This window comes from Drosophila obscura, unplaced genomic scaffold (assembly GCF_018151105.1).
Source record: "Drosophila obscura isolate BZ-5 IFL unplaced genomic scaffold, ASM1815110v1 contig_73, whole genome shotgun sequence".
Taxonomy (NCBI): domain Eukaryota; kingdom Metazoa; phylum Arthropoda; class Insecta; order Diptera; family Drosophilidae; genus Drosophila; species Drosophila obscura.
This window is the reverse complement of record NW_024542865.1, coordinates 3,158,662-3,171,358: the sequence shown is the minus strand read 5'-3', so window position 1 is coordinate 3,171,358 and position 12,697 is coordinate 3,158,662. Positions and strand designations below refer to the sequence as shown.

Genomic DNA, 12,697 nt, shown 5'->3' with positions numbered 1-12,697 from the left:
AGGAACCTTATCCTTCAGTACCATTCACTACGATCGAACCACCTGAGGATGGTCAAACAGGGGGATCACCACCAGTCTCAGTGGACGCCACAGACAAGGGTATCCCTACGTCCGATTTAATTAACTTACTCAGTACTTCAGAAAAAAAAGACAAGGAACCTTATCCTTCAGTACCATTCACTACGATCGAACCACCTGAGGATGGCCAAACAGGGGGATCACCACCAGTCTCAGAGGACGCCACAGACAAGGGTATACCTACATCCGATTTAATTAACTTACTCAGTACTTCTGAAGAAAAAGACAAGGAACCTTATCCTTCAGTACCATTCACTACGATCGAACCACCTAGAGGATGGTCAAACAGGGGGATCACCACCAGTCTCAGTGGACGCCACAGAAAAGGGTATTCTTACGTCCGATTTAGCTAACTTACTCAGTACTTCTGAAGAAAAAGACAAGGAACCTTTTCCTTCAGTACCATTCACTACGATCGGACCACCAGAGGATGGCCAAACAGGGGGATCACCACCAGTCTCAGGGGACTCAACAGAAATGGGTATCCATACGTCTGATTTAACTAGCTTACTCAGTACTTCTGAAGAAAAAGACACGGAACCTTATCCTTCAGTACCATTCACTACGATCGAACCACCTGAGGATGGCCAAACAGGGGGATCACCACCAGTCTCAGAGGATGCCACTGAAAAGGGTATCCTTACGTCCGATTTAGCTAACTTACTTAGTACTTCTGAAGAAAAAGACACGGAAACTTATCCTTCAGTACCATTCACTACGATCGAACCACCTGAGGATGGCCAAACAGGGGGATCACCACCAGTCTCAGAGGATGCCACTGAAAAGGGTATCCTTACGTCCGATTTAGCTAACTTATTTAGTACTTCTGAAGAAAAAGACACGGAACCTTATCCTTCAGTACCATTCACTACGATCGAACCACCAGAGGATGGCCAAACAGGGGGATCACCCACGGTCTCAGTGGACGCCACAGAAAGGGGAATCCTTACGTTGGATTTAACTCATTTACTCAGTACCTCTGAAGAAAAACGTAGTAAACCTTATCCTTCAGTACCATTCACTACTATTGAACCACATGACGATGTCCAAATAGGGGGATCTCCACCAGTCTCAGTGGGCGCCACAGAAATGGGAATCTTTACGTCCGATTTAAATTATTTTCTCAGTACTTCTCAAGAAAAAAGTACGGAACCGGATTATTCAGAGCTACTATTCACTACGATCGAACCACCAGAGGATGCCCAAATAGAGGAATCACCACCGGTCTCAGTGGACGCCACAGAAAGGGGAATCCTTACGTCGGATTTAACTCATTTACTCAGTACCTCTGAAGAAAAACGTAGTGAACCTTATCCTTCAGTACCATTCACTACGATGGAGCCTCGAGAGGATGTCCAATCTGGGGGATCACCACCAGTCTCAGAGGATGCCACAGAAAAGGGTATTCTTACGTCCGATTTAGCTAACTTACTCAGTACTCCTGAAGAAAAAGACACGGAACCTTATCCTTCAGTTCTATTCACTACGATCGAACCACCTGAGGATGGTCAAACAGGGGGATCACCACCAGTCTCAGAGGATGCCACAGAAAAGGGTATTCTTACGTCCGATTTAGCTAACTTACTCAGTACTCCTGAAGAAAATGACACGGAACCTTATCCTTCAGTACTATTCACTACGATGGAACCACCAGAGGATGGCCAAACAGGGGGATCACTACCAGACTCAGAGGATTCCACAGAAAAGGGTATTCTTACGTCCGATTTAATTAACTTACTCAGTACTCCTGAAGAAAAAGACACGGAACCTTATCCTTCAGTACCATTCACTACGATCGAACCACCAGAGGATGGTCAAACAGGGGGATCACCACGAGTCTCAGAGGATGCCACAGAAAAGGGTATCCTTACGTCCGATTTAGCTAACTTACTTAGTACTTCTGAAGAAAAAGACACGGAACCTTATCCTTCAGTACCATTCACTAGGATCGAACCACCAGAGGATGGCCAAACAGGGGGATCACCACGAGTCTCAGAGGATGCCACAGAAAAGGGTATTCTTACATCCGATTTAGCTAACTTACTCAGTACTTCTGAAGAAAAAGACAAGGAACCTTATCCTTCAGTACCATTCACTACGATCGAACCACCTGAGGATGGTCAAACAGGGGGATCACCACCAGTCTCAGAGGATGCCACAGAAAAGGGTATCCTTACGTCCGATTTAGCTAACTTACTCAGTACTTCTGAAGAAAAAGACAAGGAACCTTATCCTTCAGTACCATTCACTACGATCGAACCACCAGAGGATGGTCAAACAGGGGGATCACCACCAGTATCAGTGGACGCCACAGACAAGGGTATCCCTACGTCCGATTTAATTAACTTACTCAGTACTTCTGAAGAAAAAGACAAGGAACCTTATCCTTCAGTACCATTCACTACGATCGAACCACCTGCGGATGGTCAAACAGGGGTATCACCACTAGTCTCAGAGGATGCCACAGAAAAGGGTATCCTTACGTCCGATTTAGCTAACTTACTCAGTACTTCTGAAGAAAAAGACAAGGAACCTTATCCTTCAGTACCATTCACTACGATCGAGCCACCAGGAGGTGGCCAGCCCGGTGGCCCACCACCAGGAGGTGGCCAGCCCGGTGGCCCACCACCAGGAGGTGGCCAGCCCGGTGGCCCACCACCAGGGAGTGGCCAGCCCGGTGGCCCACCACCAGGGGGAGGCCAGCCCGGTGGCCCACCACCAGGGGGAACACCACACCAATATTATGCAACACCAAACAGATATAAAATTAGGCCACCACTCAGGATATGCTATGATGTGAAATATAAACATAGTAAGTAGCTAGAAGTGGTCATCCAAAGGCGAACATGCTCAATGGAATAGAAAAATTTGTATTCTGTCGAACAAATTCGACCAGAAAAAAATGTTACGAACAAGCCCATCCACAGTCGAGCAAAACAAAATCGCCGAGCATGCTCGCCTGTGGAGGTCCACCTTACATGAGCTTCTTGAAAAGATTTTAATAACTCATTTATTTTCAGAACGTACGTACATTAACACAACTTACACTACGCCTTGTGCTTGAATGTATTATATTATTTCAGCGCAATGTCAAAAAAAACACAGAAGGTACATGGTTCATAAACGTTGCAGTATCTTGTAAAATGTTTGGTTATGTTAGGGTATCTATTCTAAATTGATTTGCAATTTTGCTTACAATTACTTCATGCTAAAATGAATTTTAAGTTAGATGTTAAGTTTAAGGCAAATCATTATCTCTATTGTGAACATAAATGTTTGTCACACAAAAATATTTTCTTATGTTTATATAGGATATATGTACATACATATGTATGTCATGGTTGTTTGTTTTGAACTCGAGCTGGTCCCACTGGTCACACCTAAACGCTTTCTCCGATACCTTAACAGCACCTTGGCAGTGCCATGATGCAATTATATGAGGTAGTCTCGTCGGCTGCCGAATCGTTCGGTTTTTAGTCCCTTAACGTTCAGTGCGTGCTCGGTTGTTGAAGAGAAAGGTGGTGTGCCGACAAACTTTTTCGGAAGCCTTAACCCTTGTGCACAACAATGACGTATTGTAGTTTTTGCCGCAAGCACGTGCCAGGTGTGAAATTTATAAAGGCACCGAAATGTGTAGTGAGAAGAGCATTGTGGGAGAGAACTTTACGCTGCCGCCTTGGAGAGAACTCCAAAATTTGCGATACTCATTTTAATGCTTCGGAGTGGAAGTCAGCTCCAAAAAAAGGCCAAGTCTTTAAAAGAAGGCGCCTGAATGATGATGCTGTTCCCCAAAGAGACCCAGAGCCTGAACCAAAAATTGTAAAATTAGGCTACGCCGATTCGAGCACGCAAACAGAGTAAGCTAACCGTGTTAAAATAAATGAGTTTATGCAACCAATAATTTACTTCTAATGTAGGGACAAAGTGATAAATCATAACACTCTTATAGAGAACGAAAGCCTACGAAAACAACTTCGACTTATGGAGAAGGAGATGCTTTCTTTACGCCAGCAGCTTGGAGAGTATGAGGAATTGGAAAAATCTCTAAGAAACATTTTCACCGAGACCCAAATAAGTATATTGAAGAGTGGAGGGAAGAGAATTTTATTTAATGCAACAGACATGTCTGCTGCCATCTGCCTCCATACCGCGGGACCTGGTGCCTACAATCATCTGTATAGAAAAGGATTTCCTTTGCCGAGTCGGGCAACATTATATAGATGGTTGACAGATGTGAAAATAAATGCCGGTACGCTTGATGTAGTGATAGACCTCATGGAAAATGAGGAAATGTCCGAAGTGGATAAGCTTTGCGTTTTGTCCTTCAATGAAATGAAGGTAGCTGCTGCTTTGGAGAATAACAGCTCAGCGGATGTTGTGTGTGAGCCGAGCAACTATGTTCAATTGGCCATAGCTCGTGGCTTGAAAAAATCTTGGAAGCAGCCAGTATATTTTGATTTCAATGCTCGAATGGACGCGGATTCATTGCTATCGATTATAAACAAGCTACACAAAAAAGGCTATCCCGTTGTTGCTATTGTTTCTGATTTGAGCGCTGGAAATCAAAGATTATGGGTTGAGCTTGGCATATCGGAGAGTAAGTTTCTTATAAGAATTAATAAAAAAGATATATTACAAATATTTTTTGTTTTAGCAAAGACCTGGTTTAGCCATCCAGCGGATGAAGACTTGAAAATATTTGTTTTTTCGGATACTCCACAGCTGGTAAAGTTGATCCATAACCACTATGTCCACTCCGGATTAGTCATCAACGGAAACAGATTGACTAAGACGACAGTCCAGCAGACAATTAGCCACTGTGCTAAATCAGATGTGTCAATATTATTCAAGATTACCGATAGTCATATCAATATTAGTTCGCTGGCCAAACAGAAGGTCAAATTGGCAAAAAAACTGTTCTCTAATACAACCGCCAGCGCCATTAGACAATGCTATGCATTGGGTTATGAAGTAGAGAACGCATGCGAAACCGCTGATCTCTTTAAAATCTTCAATGATTGGTTTGACGTGTTCAATTCGAAATTATCAATAGCAAATTCCATCGAAGTTCAACGAAGCATTTTGGCTAAAATGTCTGAAATTATGCGCACGGAGATAGTTGGAAAAAAACATAAGCTTCCCTTCCAAAAAGGCATATTAGTTAACAATGCATCCCTTCCTGGCTTGCATGGATATTTGTCGGAGAAGTACGAGATTCGTTATATCTTAACAAGCCGTCTTAACCAACACATTGTCGAGAATTTTTTTGGCGCCATGTGGTCTAAAGGTGAACAGATTGACCATCCGACTCCACTTCAATTTAAGTATAGGTTAAGAAAATATATAACAGGTATGACAAAATTAAACTCTATTAAGTAATAATTGATTTTAACAATACTAATTGTCAAATGTTTAGCTCTATGTTTTAGCCAGAAATGTTCTGATCGTGATTGTTTGTAGATTTGTTTTGTGTTCTGTATTTTGTGTTTTGTTTTGTGATTTAGTATGTTTTGTTTTTTATTATTATCATTTTTTAATAATCTTTATTTTTATTCAGCCAAGAATACTGAATTAGCATAACAAAATATGTTAAACAAAAATTGTTAATGGCTTCCGAAACAGCTAAAATTAATTTTGATATAAAAACGTTTTTTTTTAAGATTAGAGTTTATGTTAGAATTAAGAGCCTTAACAACAGAATATCTATCCAAAAAAACAACGTTTAATTTCAAATTCAAAATTATTAAAAATAAAACTATAAAAAAATATCAACTCGTTTTATTATAACAGGCAACTTTAAACCCCATGGTCCATCTGAGGGTTAATCAAAACGCTCTATTGTTGTTTCACACACACTTATTGCGCTGAGCCGTTTCACTCGCACTTATTGTAAACATTGCTAATTACATTGGACTACTTTTGCCGACGAGACCATAATATATAATTGCATCATGGCTCAGATTATTATTTTCTCGGTATATTTTGAAAACGAGAATGTATATTTCGGTATATTCTTGAGGTTTATTTGATCGATACGGGCACACTGATTAGCATACTTTTTTTCTCGCAAACAGTTCTTGTAGAGCTGTCAAACGAATTAAGTCATCGATGGTTTTGAATATTTTGAAAAAACAATCGATACTACGTAATAGTATCGGGCTCAAATAATAATTGAAAAACCATTGAAACCTTTTAGGAACTTGTCCATTGTACAAATTAGATGCCACTTGTCGATTTGTTTACAAATCTGTCTTCGTATTTTATAGCAGCCAATCCAAACATATCAAAAGCGCAACGACTTTAGCTCGATACTATCATGATAGTCTCAAAACCATCGATAGTAGAGGCTAGCTAGCAAAATATTGATACTATCGATAGTGGCCTCTTTGGTTTGACACCTCTGAGTTCTTGTGCTGTGTGTGTGTGTATTTGTGAAATTTTAATTAGATTTTGTTTTACTTCGCGTCGATAAAATCACTTGAAAATGGAAACAATCATCATAGATGGTCCCCATACGGCAACACCTTTGCCGCAACGACAGCAAAGGGGAAACAATCCGGCAAATAAAGTTATTGGCAAGCACACAGCACCGAAACAAAATGATGGCCCCGATGGCAGTCCTGCTGAAAAGAAGCCACGGTTCGGTGGCCCAAACAACCAGAATGGCGGTCCCGCCGGCGGTGGTGGTGGCAACGTTGGCAGCGTTGGCGCTGGCGGTGGCGGTGGCCAGAATCAAAATAAGAATTTCGGAAACAAGGGTGGATTCGGCGGCAATAATCGCAATCGCCGTGGTGGAAACCAAAATAGACAAAATTTTCAGGGTCCAAATAACGCAAATGTAAGTGAAAAACTGATCGAAAGATCCCCTATCCTATCCTTTCATTCGCATTATCGTCTCTTGTATGTACAACTAAAAAATAGACCGGTTCATTCAATGCATTTTTTAGATGGGATTCCATATACATACATACACATGTATGTATGTATGTACATACTCGTACGAAAAATGCATTGCTTATAAACATGTACATAATTGAAAATTTTTGCATTTTGGGAAATACTTACAAACGTACAATCAATTTTTATAATATTTTAAACTGTTCAAACGGATAGGATACTGGGTTAATATTCACAAACGAATTGTGTTGTCTCATTACTCTTATTCGAAAAACGTTGCTTTTGAGCACATTTTGAGTACATTGAACTGTTTGACTTGTGTTTGTATGTGTGTACGCGTACATACATAAATCATTATTTTTTTTTGTTTGCTTATAAAGGCCTATATGTCGGCCTTCTAAATATGAATATGGTATTGGTACACAATTTAGAGAGTCATTGTGTGTAGGAGAACACTCTTGGAGGTTCCAGATTCTACTTTTGTGGGCGATGCTGAAATTCGCTTTACTTGAAAGCGACAAATCTGATATATTTGATTTCTTTGGGCATCACTGCTCACAGTTGCGCTCGATCTTAACAATCGGGTTGGAGAGACGTTTGGGTTTGGCGGGGCTTAAGCACTGTCTAAACGGAACTGCTGCAGCAACACAAATGCGAATGCTGCTGCCAGGCTACTGCAGGCCCGTGTAGGGAGCTTTTATAGCCCCCTTAGCACAGTCGCTTAAGTAGCGGGATTCCAACAAAGATTTCGGGTGGGGAAAGAGCAACAACAAAAATTGAATAAAAGTGGATTTCGGCTTGCCGAAAGTTGTATACCCTTTACGGGACCTAATAATGTTTAGCTGGTAAATATTTAATAAAAGTCGAGCGAGATCGTTGCCATGGAATCGATTTACCAACTCGTATCACGTCTAATGTATTTATTACACAAGTCTTTTTAAGTCTTTTTCGTTTATGGATTTATTGATCGAATGATGTCCGCTAAAGGTATGTTTAGCCCTCTCTGAAGGGGTATGCAAAATAATTATTTTTAGATTGGGGTTAAACGTCATTTCGTTTGTTGTGGGAAGGGGGGACACATTATCACATGGTTTCTTAATCCAGTGATAAGAGCTTTTAGCTCGTTTTTGGGGTGGTACTCAGGCGTAATTATATATAGTATAATATTCTATTTCCCTTACACATGAATACATATGTACATACATACTTATATGCACATCCATGAATGGGGATCCATTTTCTGCAGTGTCAGTTACAGTTCCCGCACAACGTTGAGATGTTTCTGCCGCTTGGAGGCTAATTGATTCGCTTTTTTGTGGGGGAACTAGACGCATTGCAGATTGGTGTACCAGACATAACCGTGCATATATGTATATTCAAATCCATTTTTTTTCATTCTTATACTGATTTGAATATATATATATAATACAAATATAGCAAAAGACAACTACTAATGAAGCAGTAAAGCCGGAAGCCGCAAATGTCGCTGAGAAAGTTAATGAATCTGTGGCTGCTAAGCAGCAGCCAACTCCCAATGCAAACCAAGGTCCAGGGCAGGGTCAAGGACAAGGGCAAGGACAAGGGCAAGGTGGTTTCCGTGGTGGTCCTCGCGGCGCCGGCGGCGGTGGCAATAACCAAGGAGGTGGCGGCGGCGGTAACCATCCAGGAAGTGGCGGCAATCAACCAGGAGGCGCTAACAATCATCCAGGAGGCGCTAACAATCATCCAGGCGTTGGTGGCAATCACCAGGGAGGAGGTGGTGGTGGCAATTACCAGGGAGGCGGCGGAGGTAACCAGCAACAGCAGCGAGATCGCGGAAATCGCGGTGGCGGCGGTCAACGTTTGGGCGGTGGCCAAGGCGGACCCAACATGAGCATGATGGGCGGCGGTGGTGGTGGTGGCGGTCCACGCGGTGGTGGCGGCGGAGGCGGGGATGATTTCTTTATTGGCCAACGTCTGCGGGCCATTGCCGGACCCACTCTGGAGATGCCACCCGTGGAGGTGCCCGAGGAGACGAAATTCTCTGGCCGCAATCGTCTGTATGTGGGCAATCTCACCGGCGACATTACCGACAATGAGCTGCGCGAAATGTTCAAACCATTCGGGGAGATTGGCGAAATCTTCTCCAACATTGAGAAGAATTTTACATTCCTTAAGGTCGACTATCATGTGAATGCCGAGAAGGCCAAGCGCGCCCTGGACGGTTCACTGCGCAAGGGGCGCCAGCTACGCGTCCGTTTTGCACCGAATGCAACCATCTTGCGTGTGAGCAACCTCACACCGTTCGTGTCCAACGAGTTGCTGTACAAGTCTTTCGAGATATTCGGCCCCCTCGAGCGGGCCAGCATAACCGTCGACGATCGCGGCAAGCATATGGGCGAGGGTGTTGTTGAATTTGCCAAGAAGTCTTCGGCCAGCGCCTGTCTTCGTTTGTGCAATGAGAAGTGCTTCTTTTTGACAGCCTCATTGCGGCCCTGCCTGGTGGAGCCAATGGAGGTGAATGACGACAACGATGGGCTGCCCGAGAAGGCCCTCAACAAGAAGCTGCAGGACTTCAACCATGAGCGTAGCGTTGGTCCACGATTTGCCGATCTCAATTCTTTTGAGCACGAGTACGGTTCCCGTTGGAAGCAGCTGCACGATCTGTACAAGAGCAAGCAGGATGCCCTCAAGCGTGAGCTCAAAATGGAAGAAGACAAGCTGGATGCTCAGATGGAGTACGCTCGCTATGAGAAAGAAACAGAGCTCCTGCGCCAAGGTCAGTATTATTCACGATGGGGTGGTACCGTTGGTATTAACACTCAAAAACTATCTTGTCCCATTCTCCTATACATATTTTACTACGGTACGGCTTTTATTTGGTTTGCCCTGTGCGTAGAGTGATTAAATCTACGGATTAGATTTTCCTCTTTTCATCTTTTTCTCTCTCACTTTTCATTGTCGAACAAAAGATTATTTTAATTCTTTTTTGGATTACAACGAGACTTTGGTTTAAGTTCTCTGCTAAATATGACAGGTCTATGGTAGTGTATTAGACAAAATATACATATCTCTGTTCATAGCCAGGGGTAGTGTGGGACAATATTTTACACTATATGTAAGTTCCATAACCAGCACAGTCCACATTGACAGAATGGTGTTGATTCCACTGTTTCACTGTTATCGATATATGAAATTAACGCAATAACGCAGAATGAGCACATAAATTTGGCTTATTCTACGTGAAAAAACTACGTTTTCGGCTAAATTGCCATAACTGAACCTCGAAATTCGACGTGTACATGTGAGTGATTGATAGCTGATTTTTCAGTAATAATTTCTAGTGGCGAATGGTCTCCATTTTGTGTCATTCCCAAATAAATGTAGCCATTCGCTTATGGGAACAATTTTGTACAGTCCGTGCATTAGTGGAATCCTAGGGGTATTTAGCATGTTGCTAATGCTTTAGGTTGATAGCTGCTGCAAATGTTGAATCTATCTAAGATCTAAAGAGGAGGGGGAGGCGGAGATCCATTCAAAAAAGAGAGGCATTTATGCCTTGTTGGAAAAATGTTCTTAAAAGATATTGTGTTGCCGTCCTTTGAGGTTTCATTCTGACAATAAAAAAACCTCAGCGTTCTACTTCCTCGTTAGGAGGCAATGATCGTGGCAGATCATGGCCATTATTTTTATATACCTTCTTCCCTAATAGTGTGTGTGTGTGTGTATATTTTCTTTAGAGCTGAGAAAACGCGAAGTGGACAATGAACGCAAGAAGATGGAATGGGAAATGCGCGAGAAGCAGGCCGAGGATATGCGCAAGCGTGACGAGGACACTATGCGTCGCCATCAGAGTGAAATGCAGACACGCATGGTGCGTCAGGAGGAGGATATGCGTCGTCGCCAACAGGAGAACACGCTGTTCATACAGGCACAGCAGCTGAATTCGCTGCTCGATCAGCAGGAGGGCTTCGGTGGCAATGGCGGCGGCGGTGGCGGCAATAACTCTAGCTTTGACAATTTTGGAGGCAATAGCAATTCTCCCTTTGAAGTTTTTAGAGGTTAGAAAGGAAATGAAATTAATGGTTGAATGAATGTTTTAAATTACATTTTTGTTATAACTTTCCTTTTTCCGTTCAGGCAACAATAACAATTCAACTATGACTGGAAATAACTCTGGTCCCAACGGACCCAACAAACAGGTATGTACAGGGCTCTCTCAACCACCAGAGGCTTTTCAGCCCGGTCACAAGAACCGAATGGCAAAGAGTTTGTTCTTGCCCCAAAGTTTCTTCTCTCTCTCTCTAAACATCCATTGGGAGTGGGTGCAAATGGTTTGTTCAGATTCAGGGCAGGGGCAGAGCACCATCTATCATCGTACTCTATGCTTGGGCTGAATATTTTCAATTATCTGGGGGATACAATGAGTGTAGTAAACTCTCGAGAATCTTCTACTTGGGGCGTAAAAAACGAATAAGATTTTCATATTCATTTCTTCAATATATTTGCTGCGTGTATATCCCCTCGGATACTCTACTATAAATGTGAGCATATGAATTTCTGACTATTTGCTCTGGGACATTCTTGGGGATATGTGGGGAATCCATATACATATGGGATTGACTTGCTCAGGTTGCTGAGCACAATTTTTTGTTTTCACTTTTATTTCTAAAGAATTTTCATTTATTTTTTTTTATGGTTTTCATTTTGTATAAAAAAGAAAATTGTGTACTTTTAAGGAGGAGGCAAGAATTTTCTTGATATACAATGCAAATTGAATAATTGATCTTTGATCAAATGGTGTCTCAGTGGATCGGGGGGATCTGTGTGTGAGGAACGGGACTCTCTCTCTCAGGCAATGATAGTATTAATCAAGTGGTGGGGGGTCTTTTGGGAGCGGGGGCTTATATGTGGCTAACGTAACAACTCAATTGAACAATTATATATTTCCTTGCTCGAATAGGACTCCTTCGCTTTTGAATTTGGGGTTAACAATATGAACCAAGGCGGCAATCAGCGCGGAAATAATGGCGGAGGAAATAATGTCCCATGGGGACGTCGTCGTTTTTAAGACAAAACACACAACTGGATTAATCAAATATACACACACAACACAAAATGCGGATGATATAGTTAAACACTTTTGACTTTTTCACTCCATTCCCAGTGAAATTAATTAAACATAAAAAAAAAAACTCTGCCTGTCGCTAGCAAAAAACAAACGGAACGAGCCGCTTTTATCTTCAATGCACTCAAGCTTAAAAATATTTGATTTAAATATTGTCACGATCAAAAAAGAATAATAATAATATATACACATATGTATCAATCGATCGGATAATAACCAAGGAAGCGATGCATGCAACAAATGCCACGCGTGAAGCGTACGAGAACAGAGAAACAGAAAACAGAATTTCCATCAAATTTTAACCATTATGTACATCTAATTAATCATATGATAATTTTAGAGTTATGTAGTGACTATATTCTTGCAGTATGTCAACCTTTCTTTCTTTTTTTTGTCTATCATTCGATTCAAATATATAAAGATATATAATAATTCGACTATTGAATTTCAAGATGTCCACCAACTACCTACAATATGATAACTCCATACCACAAAAATGGAATGTGAATGGTGGGTGAGTATATGTCTTCATGGGAGGGGGTTGTGTTTAAAAAAGGCATCATGGCAAAAACATTCAGACTGCTTTTTCCTACTATTACAGTCTCAAAACGGTAT

General features: G+C 41.9%; 2 protein-coding genes across 6 annotated transcripts; both read left to right on the top strand.

Moving 5' to 3' along the window:
• Nucleotides 1–362: 362 nt before the first annotated feature.
• On the top strand, nt 363–5,819 carry LOC111065405 (formin-like protein 20). Of its 5 annotated transcripts, none has more exons than XM_041595587.1 (6): nt 363–2,653; nt 2,684–2,890; nt 3,099–3,101; nt 3,390–3,935; nt 3,996–4,675; nt 4,733–5,818. In XM_041595587.1, the coding sequence occupies exons 1-4, from the start codon at nt 556–558 to the stop codon at nt 3,503–3,505; spliced, it is 2,424 nt and encodes an 807-aa protein (XP_041451521.1). In that variant the 5' UTR covers nt 363–555; the 3' UTR covers nt 3,506–3,935; nt 3,996–4,675; nt 4,733–5,818. The 5 variants fall into 5 exon arrangements, with proteins under 5 accessions (XP_041451521.1, XP_041451522.1, XP_022209242.2 ...); XM_041595588.1 differs by adding an exon at nt 3,162–3,186 and having other exon boundaries at nt 363–2,890; XM_022353550.2 differs by having other exon boundaries at nt 363–2,890; nt 3,162–3,935; nt 4,733–5,819.
• A 648-nt stretch (nt 5,820–6,467) lies between these two features.
• LOC111065296 (protein no-on-transient A) lies at nt 6,468–12,517 on the top strand. Its single transcript, XM_022353403.2, has 5 exons — nt 6,468–6,916; nt 8,413–9,733; nt 10,695–11,015; nt 11,095–11,156; nt 11,918–12,517. The coding sequence occupies exons 1-5, from the start codon at nt 6,563–6,565 to the stop codon at nt 12,023–12,025; spliced, it is 2,166 nt and encodes a 721-aa protein (XP_022209095.2). The 5' UTR covers nt 6,468–6,562; the 3' UTR covers nt 12,026–12,517.
• The last annotated feature ends 180 nt before the right edge of the window (nt 12,518–12,697 follow it).

Excerpts from the sequence above, each read along its gene's own strand:
- LOC111065405 (XM_041595586.1), top strand. The coding sequence starts at position 556 with ATGGGTATCCATACGTCTGATTTAACTAGCTTACTCAGTACTTCTGAA.
- LOC111065296 (XM_022353403.2), top strand. The coding sequence starts at position 6,563 with ATGGAAACAATCATCATAGATGGTCCCCATACGGCAACACCTTTGCCG. Across the intron at positions 11,016-11,094 it reads TCCCTTTGAAGTTTTTAGAG|GCAACAATAACAATTCAACT; the intron begins GTTAGAAAGGAA and ends TTTTCCGTTCAG. Across the intron at positions 11,157-11,917 it reads CCAACGGACCCAACAAACAG|GACTCCTTCGCTTTTGAATT; the intron begins GTATGTACAGGG and ends TTGCTCGAATAG.